General features: G+C 39.8%; 2 protein-coding genes across 3 annotated transcripts in view; both read right to left on the bottom strand.

Moving 5' to 3' along the window:
* LOC134789980 (zonadhesin-like) overlaps window positions 1-17,670 on the bottom strand; it is a 62,030-nt gene extending 44,360 nt beyond the window's left edge. For both annotated transcript variants that reach the window (XM_063760708.1, XM_063760709.1), the window contains exons 1-6: window positions 17,525-17,670; window positions 17,025-17,213; window positions 16,258-16,452; window positions 10,725-10,916; window positions 10,239-10,469; window positions 9,762-9,950 (exon numbers count right to left, since the gene is read on the bottom strand). In XM_063760708.1, coding sequence (XP_063616778.1) covers window positions 9,762-9,950; window positions 10,239-10,469; window positions 10,725-10,916; window positions 16,258-16,452; window positions 17,025-17,213; window positions 17,525-17,537 — 1,009 coding nt within the window. In that variant the 5' untranslated portion in view covers window positions 17,538-17,670. The remainder of the gene's footprint in view (window positions 1-9,761; window positions 9,951-10,238; window positions 10,470-10,724; window positions 10,917-16,257; window positions 16,453-17,024; window positions 17,214-17,524) is intronic.
* The window catches only part of LOC134789988 (phospholipid scramblase 2), a 412,262-nt gene continuing 394,766 nt past the window's right edge, over window positions 400-17,895 (bottom strand). The window contains exon 6 of the mRNA XM_063760728.1: window positions 400-410. The gene's annotated coding sequence lies outside the window, so the exon portion shown is untranslated. The remainder of the gene's footprint in view (window positions 411-17,895) is intronic.

Here is a 17,895-nt window from a genome sequence, read left to right as displayed (position 1 = left end):
TCAGCGCATGGTGATGGTGGCTTGTCGTCTCTTGGGCATTGAGGATAGGGACAGGGCGCGTTGCACGGGGACAACCACGTTTGATTTTCTCCGCAAGGTTTTGGAGCTGAAAATGATGTCTTATTTCAGGTAAGTATTATATAGTAGTTTGTGTTACAAAGGATCTAAAGTCTAAAGTAGAATCCTGAGCGTAATGAGGGATTCAAGTGTTAACGCCCAAGACGAACTAATTTTGATACCGTGTGACACATACCTACTGCTTTTCACATCAACTTTGAGGAAAATAAAAAAATCTTAGTGGTGACACAATCTGATGCTTAAACAGATGATTTAAGCTAAAATTAAAAAATAATGTACAAAAAAATTTAAAAATAGTATGCCAGAACAGATAAGTGTTACTTTGATCCTTCCTAGCAGGGAAGAAAAGTGCCACTTTGATCCCTCCTAGCAGGGAAGAAAAAGCCCTTTTTCGAATTGGTGACGTGATAAATTGATTTTCTTAGGTGATCTACTAACCCAAAAAGAATAAAGACAGAATAAATATAAGCTCCCTGACACAAATTACTGCGTTGTGATTAGTACCAATTAAGATAATGTGAACAGTCAGTAGCAGAAGTTGCTAAGCGGGCGAGGTGTTCAGAATTACATTGACGCGCTCTTATTATCTTAACTATAAAGTCGCGTCAAGATCATTTTGAACACCTCGTCCGCTTAGCAACTATTGCTGCTGGCTGTACGTACGACAGTCTTCGATCTTGATACATTCTCCATCTTGTCTTAAGTATCCTTCTTCACACATGCAACCACCAGGACATGGTCCTATTATGAAAGGACATACAATCGGTCTATCCAAATCTTCACAAGTTTCGGGAATGCATTGACCAGGGTAACAATTTATATATCTTTCGTGTTTCTTGGTGCAAATGTAAGCTGAAATAAAGGATAAGTAATAAAAATAAAATGTAGTAAAGGTTTGGCACTTCTTGGTATAAATTCTTGTATTAATTGCAGTTACTTGGTCCCATAATAAAACTAAGTACAGTCAGCCAAGAAAGTGGTCTACCACTTTCTTGGCTGACCGTACCTAGTTTTGCATGACCTGCATGTTTACCTCGAAGCATCTTGTACCTGGTTATAGTTAACCTTTTGGACGCCAATGACCGATATCTCCGAACTGGAGGTCCAACGGCAAAGACTGATTAATCGGTCACAGACCACAGAGCAACATAGACCTACGTGCATATGCATAAAGTTCATAATGTTCATATTCAGTTTTGACACTCCGGTGACGTGGCGTCAGAGTGACAGCTTTTGTGTTTGACACAGCGTCGAAAAGGTTAAACATGCTACTCATAAATTATTGCATATTTTGTTTTGTGTTACTAAATATAGAACGTCATTGATTGTGAGACCTTGAGACATTAGTTTTTTGTACCTAATTTAAATTCAAATGCATCTACGTAGGTACATCATAAAAACCAATAAGGTTTTTCCAAATTTTCCTTATTCAGATTATTATTCTGGTGCTCAATTTGTTAAGACCGACTCATAAAATAAAGTGCCACCATAATTATGATAGTTATACTTAGTTATGTAAGTAGTGCAACTTACAACACTGTTCCTCCGGTATGCATGTTCCATTCTGATTTCTTAGATATCCGGCTTCGCAAACACAGCCACCTGGGCATGGCGGTATTATTCTTGGACAACCAGGTGGATGCACTAAGTCGTTACAAGTTTTGGGGTTACATTGGCCGGCAGGACAGTCAATGTATATTTCATGTCGTCCTTCGCACGTCTTACCTAGAGAACGATTAAATAATAAAGGGAGTTAAGGGAGTAGGTACCTTCGCAGCGCTTTGGACTTACCGACGTCTTTTTATTAAGAAAGGAAGACTTTTTGCGATAACTCGTTGTTCAACATGTTCGTTATAGTTTTCATTGAACGTCTTTCATAAGCTCTATTTTCACGATTTTGGACCCATGGTTCAAAAGTTGGCCGGGACACTTCTTGCGAGATATTTTTATTCAATTTTTCATTAATAATTACACCCAATCATACGAGTATCTACTAATATTACAGCGATATTTCTTAGCAGCACAGATCATAAATTATATGGGACTATTTAACTCAAGAAAGTGATGCTATTATGTACCGGTTGGAATATGGTAGCCACGTAATTTATTTATAAAATAATTAGGAAATAAATTACTTACCAATGCTAACAAATATTGTGGCTATCGCCGCATAAATTATAAAACATATAAAAAAAACAAAACAAGCCATGGCGACGGATACGTCTCGCGTCGTCAAGATGTCGATGAGAATGATTACCTAGCTTAAATAAGTATGTAAGCGTGCGCTGCAAGCAGACGTGCATTTGGTTAACCTTTTTTGGTGGTTTTGGTTTTGACTACATATTGTCTCACAATCAAGTTAAAACCAATCCATTGGCTATGTGATACTAAGTTTAGAGTGCAGCAAGTGACTTTACATACGGCATTTTGTCACTGGATGTTAATGCACTTTTATCCAATAACCGGCTGTGCAATTTTTCCGGTTTCTCTATAGCGACTTTGGGCCCGATTCGGATTTTGAAATAGACATCTATTAGATATCTTTTAGACATCACCAAGATACGATAACGATATGTTTAAGATCTAACCTGTCAAATTTGACATTTGCGCGATTCTGGAGATAATCTTGAACGATTTCCACAGGATATGACTTAGAGATCCAATTCACATATAATAGATATCTTACTCTATCTAACGTAAAAGTGACATTGGTTGCCCGAATTGCGCTGCAAAAGAGAACTAGTTGATATCTAAACTATAACGTATCTAGAATGGATCTAGTACGTGTCGTCTCTTGTCAATATCTTGAAGTTCGAATACGGCAGAGTGACCATCCAAGATAGCTGGGTTGTTAGTGCACGACACCTTGCATTTTGAGACTATGCGCTGAAACTTGCCACCAAACGTCGGACTATAGGGGGCAGTTTGAGGGCAAGGTAAGGTTTACAAAAAAATCTTAACTTACGAGTATTATAATGTACCTAGTATTTGTAACATAGTTAATTAAATTAGTTACCCGTTATCATTTATTCATCTTTAATGTGTAAATACTCTTTGAAGTGATGACTGATAGCAGGCCTCCGTCACACGCTCAAGGCCACGCGCTATATGCCTACCGCTCGGCGTATCGTCGACGATACAACCGACAGAGGGCCGCCGAACGCCCGCCTCAGCGCTCGCACCGCATTGCACCGCGCGTTTCCCGCGCTTATGCTTCGAAATGCCGAAACCACGTAATTATTGTGCAGTAGATGGGTGAAAAAGTCAAAAAAACAAAGGAAAAAGCCTATAATAAAAATCCATCTTTTTATGGCGGGCTAAAGGTCCCACCTGAAAGTTTAATAATTATATTGAAGGGTTAGAAAAAGTATTATTAAATAACTTTGACGACGTAATAATTAATCGGCCTGGTAGCACCGTATTACAACTTTTAAAAACCGTTGATTGTCCGTTGCTTTGCTCCTGAATATTTATTAAAATTATTTACGCGATTTAGGATATTTTCAACTACTTATAAAATTGTAATAACAGAGAATTCCGAGAAGTGAAAAAATTATAAATCATTATATTAAAACTAAAACATATTTGATTCGCAACATTGGTTTTATTACAATAATCATCATAGGTAGGGTAGCTACAACCCTAGCGCATTCTTACGATGACGCGTTGGCACGTGACTCGAACGGCGGGCAACACAGTCTCGACTCTTTGTGCGCGTAATTATGGTACATTTCTTCTTGTCCTGAGCAGCAGGTATTATTATTAAGGTTCTGTAGGCTATTATAGCGTAGGTATTTTTGCTTTTGTTTGGGAATGAAGTATCTGTTACGTAGTAACTATTTATTAATCTGTGCTGATAGCCCACTGAAGTGGCCACTTAAAAAACAAATAAATAGCTGACATGTGTCATTATGACTGTTGTTCATACTTATATTTGTTGGAATTTCACATTATAAATACTAGGTACCAAATACTAAGTACAAATACTCGAAAGTGAATTGATTGATTTGCGAACCTTACCTATCATTCTGACATGCCACGAAAATGCCCGCTGGAGTCCGACGTATGCTTGCCACAGTTGATTCTTAGCTGGGCTTGAACAGATACAGAGGATCAATATTAAAAAGGATATTAAAGAGAGAAAATAAATTCTAAGGTCCCCTTTTTAAATATTGATCCTAGCGAAAAAGTTTGAATAACCTTGTTTGTAGGAAATTTTATATAAATTATTCATGTAATAAAACATTTTTTGCTATTGGCCATCGTTTACGAGTTATTTACGAATGACTAAAAAAAAATAAACGATTGTAGAACAAATTATAAGTAACTGTCCCACCTTAATATGAGATCACTCTGACCCACGCTTAATATTATTTTTTATCGCCCATTTATCAACAGATTTGTATAATAAACTATACCCCCACTAAATGAGAGGAGGCTCTCGACGGCTCCCGGTCTGTATCTGCTCAAGACCAGCTAAGAATCAACTGTGCCAAGTTTCAGCACATAGTCACAAAGTGCAAAGTCCCATACAACGGTGTGCACTAACAAACCAGCTAAGACGCATGATGGGCGAACGTCACTTTTCGACTAAACAAGTTATGAGCGGTAGCGGAAACTGCTCCAGTTCACAACCTGACTTGTCAACACTTTTCTCGCAAAATGAGCTTTTTGAAGAGTATGTCAATAAAAGGAAAAGAAAAGAACCAGATTCTGATTGTGATATTAAGGCTGACCTTCAAAGTCTTCGCGAAGAAAAGAGGCTGTTTTTTAAAGATTTTGCTAAAAATATCGGAAATAGGAGTACCTACCTAAATTATGCAGAAATTAAAGAAGAGATTAAAATTATAAAAAAACTACAACTATAGGTACCTACTATGGGCCCGATTCGGATTTTGAAATAGACATCTTTTAGACATCACCAAGATACGATAACGATATGTTTAAGATCTAACCTGTCAAATTTGACATTTGCGTGATTCTGGAGATACTGTTGAACGATTTCCACAGGATATGACTTAGAGATCCAATTCACATCTAATAGATATCTTACTCTATCTAACGTAAAAGTGACATTGGTTGCCCGAATTGCGCTGCAAAAGAGAACTAGTTGATATCTAAACTATAACGTATGTAGAATGGATCTGTACGTGTCGTCTCTTGTGAATATCTTGTGTGTAAGTTCGAATACGGCAGTATGTATACTAAGAGAACAGTACAACGATCTCCAACATGAGATACAAGACTAAAACACAGAAAACTCTAAAATGCAAGAAAACATTCTAAACTTACAAAATGAAGTAACTTCGTTGAAAGCCACTGAAGTAGCTGACTACGAGTAATACAGTTCGAGAAACACCCAAGAATCCGCTAACCGCGTATAACGAAGATATGATTCTTGAGTCATAAGTACGATCGTTATCAGCATTATAAAAACATATTTTTCCAAAAGTTGTCCTAAGTCGAAACAGGAGCTGAGTTTTAAATATTTTAGGTAAATATACACGTCTCGCTAACGGAAGCGGCACCTAAAAGTAGTGCGATAAGGACAAGGCGAAAAATCCTGCGTAAAAATCTCAAAAATCGAGGTTTCGTACTCCTCTGTTTCCTCCTCCAAAACTTAACCAATCGTAACCAAATTTGGAAATCTAAATGATTATGAAATTATCTGTGTCGGACCGTTTTGCTTTTTCGGCTAATTGATATCAGTTTTGAATGCCACGCCTCTCATTGCGGCATAGTCAATTAGGCCATTTTGGCCATTTTTGAAGGGCTCTAGTGCCTTAAAAAACAAAAATATCAAAAAAAGCAAAACGGTCCGACACAGATATTGACAATATTAATCTGTGTTGAAAAAATCATTGCTCTAGCTTCAAAAACCACGGAGGAAAACGAGGAGTACGTTTGTATGGAGAAATGACCACTCCCGTTGGCTCTTGTTTTTTTACGCTAATGTTCGAAGTATACGAAGACCAGACAAGTTTGATGAATTAAAGGGCATACTCCAGTCAATGAGGGCGACCAATAATTTACTGATCTTAACAGAGACGTGGATACGCTCGGAATCAGAAGCAATATTTGCCAATCTACTTACCTAACTATATGTGTTTGTAAAATGTATTAATGTCAAATTTCTACAAATGTTGACGTTAATAATGACACTCCCTCACTTTGTTCTATTCAAGCCGGTGTAAAGTTAGCTTAGACGGAGTTAGTAGACGTATAACATGGTGTCTTCTGACTTGTTTATAAACTATATCTTAAAGGAAGTTATGAGGAATTATCATTATTCATTATCAATATCATCATCGTAGCGTAGCTCGTTTCTTTTTATCCTTTTCCAGGCATAGTAAGATTTACTGACTACATATGCACTAATAAAATGTCAACTTTATCATTCCGGGTTAAGGTTCTAATTAGATTGCACTGTCGGGAAATGTGACTTGTCTTCAAGTGAATAAAAAAAACTAGATTAATTGGAATATATTTGGATTTATTGGGAAAACCTTGTAGATTCGTGCAGCCTGGAAAAGGGTTAATTTAATGAGCGAATGGGAAGAAAATAATAAAAATTATTTAAAATGTCAGGGTAAACATTAACTGGATAAATAATTATACAAAATAAAGAAATTGATGCTTAATCAGCTGAGGAGTTAGTAGCTGAAACAAAAGAGAACATTATATCAGATTTGTTTTAGTTATTTAACGCTAGTTATGATTTTAAATGGTAAAGGGGCCCACTGATTAACAGAAATGTTGACAGTTCCGAACAACTGACAGGCCGATACTGTCCGGCGGACTGTTAATCAGTGGGCCCCTTTACTAACTACGTGTAGATGATTAAAAAACTTGGACATTCTTCAAGAAAATCGCTTTATTTTCACACGTACAAAACAATACTTACGGCATTCGCATCTTGTAACACACGTGCCGTTGTCGTTCTTATAGAAGCCTTTTTTGCAGACACACCCCGGGTTGCAGATCGTTGGACCACTACTCTCAACAGGTGTTGAACCAAGTTGGGCACATGAGATTATACTACCATTTCTGGGGCAAGAATTGTACTCCTCGTTACGCCTGGTGCACTTCACTGGAGCTGTTCAAAAGAATGCACAAATTAAAATGGCCGTTTAGTTCATACCTCTATATATAAAATAACAGTGGTTCAATCTTTTTAATGCGAATTTTGCAAGTAAAATGCTAAGGCAAACATTTTGCATGACAATAATGAAATTATGTTAATCATGGTCTAAGGTGACGCATGTACATTTAGCAATAAAAAATAATTTGGGATAAACTCATTTCACAATTAAGTTGGTGATAGTCTTTGATGGATTGGTGGAAAACTGTCTACGACCAATACCCAGCAAATATCAACAAATAGTATAAACATTTCAACTTACGACAATCACGTGCAGGGATACACTTATTGTCCTTAGAGATCCTGTAGTTCTGCTTGCATTTACACCCAGGATGGCACACGCCAGCAGGGAGGAAGCATATAGGTTGCTCCTGGTCGTCTTTAGGACAGTAGGCGTTTGCGCAGTTTACCGCGCATTGTACCCAGGCTTGGTTTTGATCTGTGCACGTACCAGCTTCGGCTAAACGAAATGAGAAAAAGTTGAAAAAAGTGTGATATCATACTGAAGGTTAAAAAAATAGGTACAAGTTTAAAGTAGTGTAAAGTTAAAATAAAAATAAAAGTTTAAATAAAAGAAGAGTGAATGAAACTGGCGAACCTACCAGGTTAAAGTTACGTCGTAAATAACGACGTCATCTCCCTGTTCCAGACTTAAGCCAGTGTATAAGCACTATTCTAAAGAACGCCAGGTTAAGAGAACCCACAACTGTGGAGCACGAGGTGATTTAACGATAATGAAAGTAAATGAACCAATAAAAGTAGGCACCGTAATGCAAGACCTCTGCCTACCCCTCGTATTAAATGCATGTCAGTATCATATACGATACTTACGGCAGTCACTTATAGCAATACAGGTTCCATTATCACTCCTCACGAATCCATTCTTGCACTTGCACCCTCCTGAACAATCGCCAGGCTCTTTAGATGGACAATATGGCATTTTTACCACCTCTTTACAAGTTGTTGGAGTGCACTGATTGTTTATGCAGTCGGTGTATTCTTCATTCTGGCCTTTACAGGTTTTAGCTGGAAAATAATATTTTTTGTAACAGCTTGAATTTGTAATGAGATATATCAGAAGATATTACTAATTGCAAATTAAAATTGGACTCAATAAAATTTTCGAGAATCGAAAAATAGTGCCATACAATAAGGGCCCTCACCAGGGATTTCCTCATCCACAATGCCCTCCTCGGCCCTTGTTTAATGGTTCCCTGGCGACCATCCTGTGCGACCATCTCATGCTCATAATATAGGTACCTACTTAAAACGAAAATGTGCTAAATTACTTGGTGCCATTAGTTTCTAGTACCAAAGCGTTTTGTTTTCACTCTGTATTCGATCAAAGTATTTTACTAAAACTACTAGGAACTACATTTCTGCAATTTATTTTATTCAGGCAAAACTGTATTTGTAATATACTTACGACAGTCTTCTTTCTTTATGCAGCGTCCTGTTGCATCCCAGACGTATCCTCCGTCGCAGATACAACCACCAGGGCACGGAGGCATTACTCTAGGACACGGCGCGGGTTTTATCAGATTATCGCATGTCTTCGGCTTACATTGGCCTGGCAAACAATCTGTCCAGTGTTCATTGGATTTGCATTTAGGCGGAGCGAGAGTTGTAGTTGTGATAGGGGCAGAAGTTGTAGTAACTAAAAAACAATAATACATAGTACTATAGTAGATTGTACAAAATTCAACCCCAACTAGACAAGCCTTTCACTGGGGGTAATACGACGATGTACTTAAATAGATGCTTATGTTAAAATGTTTAGAAATAGGAATCAACCAAGAATTAGGAATAATTATAAATGTTTGGCATTTTTATGCCAGCTATGCCAGAAACACCAGCTACGCCTTCAAAAGCCAGCACCGCTAAATATATACTTATTTAATTGTTTAAGTTACTTTTTTAGAACTGTCAAAACGATTTGCTAATACGAGTAAGTTTGGCCAAGCCTTAACTGAAATAGATTACGAATAGATAAATGTAACAAGCACTTTAATCATCATCATCATTTCAGCCTATATATGTACGTCCCACTGCTGGGCACAGGCCTCCTCTCATGCGCGAGAGGGCTTGGGCTATAGTCCCCACGCTAGCCCAATGCGGATTGGGGACTTCACATACACCTTTGAATTTCTTCGCAGATGTATGCAGGTTTCCTCACAATGTTTTCCTTCACCGAAAGCTAATGGTAAATATCAAATGATATTTCGTACATAAGTTCCGAAAAACTCATTGGTACGAGCCAGGATTTGAACCCGCGACCTCCGGATTGAAAGTCGGACGTCATATCCACTCGGCTACCACCGCTTTTCGAGTAAGTATGGAGTTTATATGAAACATTACATCGTGACGACATGGTCAAGTCACCTACTTTTTTATATTTTTATCCGATTTATTAAATAGAACTTATGTTTAAAAATAACTACTATCTATGTTTTGCTAATAATTTTCTGGTGCTTTATTTCATGCATGTTGTAAAATAATTTATTTTAAATACAGTATAATACCCTATTGGTTAAGTAGGTACCTGGACATTTTTCAATCTTGACACATTTTCCACCATCGCCAGGCTTATCTAAGACGTAGCCTTTTTTACACTGACACCCCGGTCTACACGCCACTTTACTCATACATATAGGTTTAGGGTTTTGACAAGTGCCTGGGCAAATATCACGGCAATCTCTCCACGAGGCGTTGGGATCTTTACAATAAGATGCTGAAAAACAATGGGGGATTATTTCGATTTATACAATATCATACCAAAAAAGAAAAAGTAGGGGTCGTGTCGTATCAAAAGGTCAAAGAGCTGGCGAAAGATAGGGAAAGCTGGAAGATACCTACTCCACCGACAAGAGAATAACTTTTAAGTTAATTATGATGGATTGTATTCACTCTGTGTTACGTAGGTACTTGTTTTGTGTCAAAATATTTTACTAAAACTACTAGAAACTACATTTCTGCAATTTATTTTTATCAGGCAAAACTTTATTTGTAATATACTTACGACAGTCTTCTTTCTTTATGCAGCATCCTGTTGCATCCCACACGTATCCATCGTCGCAGATACAACCACCAGGACACGGAGGTATTACTCTAGGACACGGCGCGGGTTTTATCAGCTCATCGCATGTCTTCGGCTTACATTGGCCTGGTAAACAATCTGTCCAATGTTCATTGGATTTGCATTTAGGCGGAGCGGGAGTTGTAGTTGTGATAGGGGCAGAAGTTGTAGTAACTAAAAAACAATAATAGTAGACTGTACAAAATTTCAACCCCAACAAGACAAGCCTTTCACTGGGGGTAATACGACGATGTACTTAAATACATGCTTATGTTAAAAAGTTTAGATACCAACCAACAATCAGGAATAATTATAAATTATTGGGATTTTTTACACCAGCTATGCCAGAAACACCAGCTACGCCTTCAAAAGCCAGCACCGCTAAATATAAATACTTATTTAATTGTTTATAATTTGTTAAGTAGGTACCTGGACATTTTTCAATCTTGACACATTTTCCACCATTGCCAGGCTTATCTAAGACGTAACCTTTTTTACACTGACACCCAGGTCGACACACTGCCACTTTACTCATACATATCGGTTTAGGGTTTTGACAAGTGCCTGGGCAAATATCAAGGCAATTTCTCCACGAGGCGTTGGGATCTTTACAATAAGTTGCTGAAAACAATGGGGATTATTTTGTTTTGTATAATATCAATATCATACTAATTTCGTACCCTTTCAAAAGAACATGCGTTAGCGTAACATAGGTTAGTTTGATATTAATCATGAACAAAATCATAGATGGCAGTTTTTAACTAAAATCTATAGTCTAGGGTGTTACTTATCAGTAATAATATTTATAATTTCAGCCTATACAGTACGTCTCACTGCTGGGGCCCATTTCTCGAACGGTATTAGTCTAATATTATTAGTGTGTTGTCATGGTAACCCATACGACTAGGGCTTGCAATATCCGCCCATTTTTTGTATCCGGATATTTCGAATATTTATTATTTTACTATCCGGGTATCCGGATAAAACGGATAATTCGAATTCTTGCTTTTTATTTAACAAAACTCACATGATCTTTACAAAAAGTTTAATAGAATCAAATTTTACGTATAAAAGGTTGCGTAACAGCAAGTGTTAAGGTATTTTTAGGAGTTCTACCTTTTCGTCGAAATTTGACTGTCCGAATTTCACTTGGAAAAATATTTCACTGAAGCTTTACTGTGACAATCAACCTTCGGCAAATTTTATTTATGAGAACGGTATTATTTGCTTCAGTTTTGTAATCGGAATCGGCTGAGTCAAACTATATTTGTAACAATTTATAGTTTATGGAGATACTTCAACCCTCCGCTTAATATTGGCAGCCTGCATTTGATAAGTGACTTCAGATGATCACAAGAAATTCGGCGTTATTTCATGTAAAATTTATAACCATGAGTTATAATTCTAGTCAAACATTTCTTCAGCTAAGAAATTGGCGTCTTATTGACATATGGTACTGACCGTGGTTTTGATGATATTTCGAGACTCGAATACGTCTTCTAACTGTTGAGACAGTCTCTTCTTGTTGAGATATTACATTTCATTTAAGGTCAACCAAGGTTTTAATTACAGATTTATTCAAATGCAGAATGCTAACTAACTTTCTTATCATATTTGCTAAACAGCTACTACATCTTGTTCGGCAGTTCAATATCAACCGAAGTCCTCCGTTGGACCTATTTTAGATGTTTTTGCACGTTATTAATCATTATTATGTATTCAGAGTATTCAGACGCTAACAATAATGCAGTTCAGCTCGTTTGACAGGAACACGGTACAAGTACATTCAAAGTTACTTTGTACGTTTTATGGAGCTAGGTCGATCTGCATAAGAATGTTCCCAAATATTTTAAAAAATAAAGGAGTAGTCGGCAATCAAGGAGAAACACTTAAATAAACAGTTTTTATACCGTAAAAATGTATCCAATTAAGCCTATAAATCAACCGACGTCGTTTACGTTATGATTTTCAACGTTTTTAAAATAGTTTTCTTAAAAATTGGAATGATATTTTTGTCATAAATGGTATTCGAATTATTCGTTTTATCCGGATATCAACCTCATCTAAATCCGGATAGTAAATTGGACGGATATCCGATTAAAACGGTTATCCGGATATCCGGATTGCAAGCCCTACATACGACTTGACAGTTCGTGGACTAATAATATTAGTCTAATACCGTTCGACCGTACCGTTGGACCCGGGTATGTCCTTAAACTACGACCGGACCCGGGTATGTCCTTAAACTACGACCGGACCCGGGTATGTCCTTAAACTACGACCAAGACCACCGGAGGATGGGCAGCAGCGTCCCCTGAGTGCGGTGGAGATGCTGCGATCGCCAACCCGCATGCCAAGCGTGGCGATTACGGCATTCACCCCCCATGGAAAAGTCATATAAACCACGGTGCCCTGGTTATGGTAGCGGTCAGGGTATTAGCGGGGTCAGGGGTGCTAAGAATCTCCGGCAAAGGTCCGGCTACCACCACCAACGACTCCTGGCCCTGGCAACATATAATACGCGTACACTGCGGACCGACGAAAAGATAGTGGAACTGGAGGAAGGATTGAGCAAGTTGCACTGGGATATTATAGGGTTATCTGAAGTCCGAAGAGAGGGGGAGGACACGATAACGCTAAAGTCCGGCAACTTGCTCTATTTCCGGGAGGGCGACCAACAGTCCCAGGGAGGTGTCGGGTTCATCGTCCACAAGTCCCTCGTGAACAACGTAGTGAAGATCGAAAGTGTGTCGGCTAGGGTGGCGTACCTTATACTCAGAGTATCCAAGAGGTACTCGTTGAAGGTCATACAGGTGTATGCGCCGACTTCGACGCGCTCCGACGACGAGGTGGAGGCTATGTATGAGGATATTTCGAAAGCCATGCATAGCTTCAAAACCTACTTCACCGTTGTCATGGGGGACTTCAACGCGAAACTGGGTAAGAGAGATGGTGAAGAGCTGAGAGTGGGGCTATTTGGAGTTGGAATTCGGAACCACCGGGGCCACCTACTGGCTGGCTTCTTGGAGAAGGAGGGACTCTACATGATGAACTCCTTCTTCAAGAAACGCGAGCACAGAAAGTGGACCTGGATGAGTCCCGACGGTGCAACTAAAAACGAGATTGACTTCATCATGTCGACAAAGAAGCATATATTCAATGATGTCTCTGTGATCAATATGGTCAAAACCGGAAGCGATCACCATCTGGCGAGAGGCACATTGAATATATCTGTTAAGTTAGAGCGCTCTCGACTGATGAAGTCTACGCTCCGCCCAGCAGCAGTCCAAATTCAAAACCCCGAGAGCTTCCAGCTGGAACTCCAAAACCGTTTCGATTGCCTAGGCGGCGATGTGGATGAATTCAACGACGGCTTTGTGGAAGCTGTCCATAGCACTGGGTCTAAGTTCTTTAAGGCCCAGCGGACAAACAGAACCAAAAGGCTTTCCGACTCTACTCGGGGACTCTTGGAGGAAAGGAGAAGAATGGTTCTACAATCTTCAGAAGATGAGACATTGTATCGGCAGCTCAATAGACGGATCTCTAAGTCCCTTACCCGTGATCTGCGCCAATTCAATACAAGTCGTATTGAAGAGGCCATCGAGCGGAATAAGGGCTCTAAAGTTTTCGCACGAGATCTGTCTATTGGGCAAAGCCAGCTCGCCAAATTAAAAACTTTGTTTGGGTGTTCTGGAACAACTGGAAATAATTAGGTACAACAATAGGGGCATGATTCTTAACGAACAATTGAATGTTGCGTCATCGCCGTTATTACGAATTTTTCCATCTCACTCACACTTGCACGGTAGGGGGAGTGGTCAAGGTATAAATATGGCCGACCATTCTAGACAGGTCATTCCGTTGCCGGGCGTCAGACCGTCAACAACTCCTGAGGATGCCTCGTAGAGAGGCGAAACACGTGTCGAGGTTTATTCTTTTGGTGGTGGTTTGTTATATTTATTTGCGTATTTATTTTTGCGGTGGGAGGGTGGGAATATTAATTGCATGTAAAAATACGCAAGTAAGTATAACGGGTTAGCACTGATTGACTAGCACGTTACCTTTTCGCGGATTAGCAAAGTAATATTTTGGTTTTAATTAAATTAAAAACTGAGGATGGTAGAATCGTTTTATCCAGACCCGAGCTCCTGGGTGAGATAGAGAGCTTTTATGGACAGCTATACACATCGACTAAAAGTCTCGAAGCTGGTCTGGTGGAAGACCCTAGAGCTAGACTGACCCGACATTATACCGGAGACATCCCGGACATCAGCCTGTACGAGATTAGAATGGCTCTCAAACAGCTCAAAAACAACAAGGCACCCGGTGAAGACGGAATCACAGCTGAACTTCTGAAGGCGGGTGGTAAACCGGTCCTTATGGCCCTTCAGAAGTTGTTCGACTCCGTCTTACTCGAAGGGAGAACGCCTAAGGCATGGAACAGAGGTGTGGTGGTGTTGTTCTTCAAAAAGGGTGACAATGCCCTACTCAAGAACTACCGACCCATCTCACTTCTGAGCCATGTCTATAAGCTGTTTTCAAGAGTCATTACGAACCGTCTCGCACGCAGGCTAGATGACTTCCAGCCTCCTGAACAAGCCGGTTTCCGAAGAGGCTTTATTACCGTAGACCACATCCATACGCTCCGTCAGGTAATATAGAAGACTGAGGAGTATAACCTGCCTCTCTGCTTAGCGTTTGTGGACTACGAGAAAGCCTTCGATTCGATCGAAACCTGGGCTGTACTACAATCTCTCCAAGAGGTGCCAAGTGGATTACCGCTATATCGAAGTGCTGAAGTGTTTGTACGAGAACGCCACTATGTCAGTCCGACTCCAGGACCAGAACTCGAAACCTATTCCGTTGCAGCGGGGAGTCAGGCAAGGCGATGTTATTTCTCCTAAACTGTTTACCGCTGCATTGGAGGATGTTTTCAAGACTCTGGACTCTGGACCTTCGGTTTGCGGACGATATAGTAATCTTGGCTGAGACTACGGAGGATTTTAGTATGATGCTCGATGACCTCAGTAAAGCTTCCGAGCGAGTTGGTCTGAGGATGAACATGGACAAGACGAAGATCATGTCAAATGCCCGTGTAGAACCAACTCCTGTTACAATCGGAGACTTTACACTTGAAGTTGTAGACGATTATATATACCTAGGACAGATTGTCCAGTTAGGTAGGTCCAACTTCGAGAAAGAGGTTAATCGACGAATCCGACTCGGTTGGGCAGCGTTTGGGAAGCTACGGCACATCTTTTTGTCCAATATTCCGCAGTGTCTCAAGACGAAAGTCTTCGACCAGTGTGTGTTGCCAGTGATGACATATGGAACTGAAACGTGGCCGCTTACTGTGTGCCTCATAAGAAGGCTCAAAGTCACCCAAAGGGCAATGGATAGGGCTATGCTTGGAGTCTCTCTGCGTGATCGCATCAGAAATGAGGCCATCCGCAGCAGAACCAAAGTAACCGATGTAGCCCTCCGAATCGCTAAACTTAAGTGGCAGTGGGCGGGGCACATTGCCCGTAGAACCGATGGCCGTTGGGGCGGAAAGGTTCTCGAGTGGCGACCACGTACCGGAAGGCGCACGTGGGTAGACCCCACAAGGTGGACTGACGACCTGGTTAAGGTCGCAGGAGTCCGCTAGATGCGGGTGGCGCAAGACCGGTCATTGTGGCACTCTTTGGGGAAGGCCTATGTCCAGCAGTGGACGTCCTTTGGCTGATATGATGATGATGATGATGACCGTTTGAGAAATGGGCCCCTGGGCACAGGCCTCCTCTCATGCGCGAGAGGGTTTGGGCTATAGTCCTCACGCTAGCCCAATGCAGATTGGGGACTTCACATACACCTTTGAATTTTTTCCCAGATGTATGCAGTTTCCTCACTATGTTGCGATGTTTTTCAGCTTTAGTATGTAAATATTAGTATCCCATGCCTAAACTGATTTAAGAATACGTACGGCATTGTGAAGCAGGAATGCATATGCCATCCTTGTTCCTAAAGTGCCCCTTCTTACAAACGCATCGAGGCGAGCAGAGCCAAATGAGAGTATTACACGTCGTAGGCTGATTGTAGATGTTATCACAGCCTTCAGCCAGGCACGTTGAGGGGCACCCATCCCACTCTTCATTTAGCCGAGTACAGTTTACCGGTGCTTAAATAAAATAAAAAACAAATATACTGGAAACAGAAATGTAAAAGATTTTGGTTTAGAGCATTTAGTACCTGGAGACGCCTTGTCTGTCATTTTCTATACAAAACAGTCTGCCGATTTTTGCGAGGGAGGGGCACCTCAAATGTATGTAGATAAACAAGTAGAACGAGAGTCAGTCCATACAAAAGTTTGCACAATTGTGCAAGGTTTTCGGCAGAGATGTAAGCTCTTAAAGGCGACTCCAGTTATTATCTAAGGTCTTTGGTTACCTATTAATATATTTACAGTAGTAGGACTTGAATAAAATTGATTTCATTGAGTAATGTTGGAAATAAGTAGGTATCTGTATCGTAGAAAATTCATACAACAGAATGAATAAATTAATTTAAAAGTTCGTTAACTAATAACATGACCACAGATTATATAATAGTTCTTCATGACTCTTGTAAGTATCCTTAAATTTTGACTTCGCTGGCTTTTCTTCAACTCTTAAAATCAGATCGAAAGTTTCCGGCGACAGGACAGATGTAATAACCCCTATACACTAACTACTAGCTGCTTCATATACTTACGACATTCCGGGGCCAGGATACAGTCTCCACTCGAGTTTCTCAAATAATTCAGTTTGCACTGACATCCTGGGTAGCATGGTTCTATCTTGACGCACGGCGGTGGCGGCTTGTCGTCTCTTGGGCAACGTTGATAGGGACAAGGTCTGTCGCAAGACACCCAAGTCTGATTCTCTCCGCAAGGTTTCGGAGCTGGAAATGTAATTGTAAGAATTAAAATAATATACTTACCCACATCATATGATGTCACTGGGCGACTAAAGTTTAAGAATTCAGTAGGTACATACCAATATTTATATCAGAATAGCGTTATAAATAACTCTTTGATATTAGGAGGCCTAGCCCACATGACAATCGTACATCGACAAACATAAACCAATAAGTACCTAATTAAAAATGTATCGGCATAACAGAAATGCTACGAAAAGTCATGTGGCTATTTCCGTACATTATATCGTTTCTATTGGTGTTTTCCTTACGGCAGTAAGGTAAGGTATACTTACGGCAGTTCTCCATCTTGATACAATCTCCATTAACGTCTCTTAAATAGCCTTGTTCGCATATACAACCCCCAGGGCAGTGACCTCGGCCGAGATCGGGACATGAAAGCGACCTCCCCAAATCATCGCAAGTTTTGGGACCGCATTGACCAGCTACACAATCGAAGTATACTTCGTGTTTCTTGGTGCAGTTTATAGCTGTAATTAATTGTATAATTATTAAGAATTCTGTAAGTATACAGAAATATCTATTCTTAAGCTTTGCTAATATTTAGGAACTCAAATAATAAAAAAAATGTGTCGTACGACAAGGGATTTAATTAGGCTAAAAACAATTAGGTACCACAACTTATTAAAGTACGGGACAAAACAGG

Source organism: Cydia splendana, chromosome 4, assembly GCF_910591565.1.
Source record: "Cydia splendana chromosome 4, ilCydSple1.2, whole genome shotgun sequence".
Lineage (NCBI taxonomy): Eukaryota > Metazoa > Arthropoda > Insecta > Lepidoptera > Tortricidae > Cydia > Cydia splendana.
Note: the sequence above shows the minus strand (reverse complement) of the source record. Positions and strands in the feature narration are given on the sequence as shown.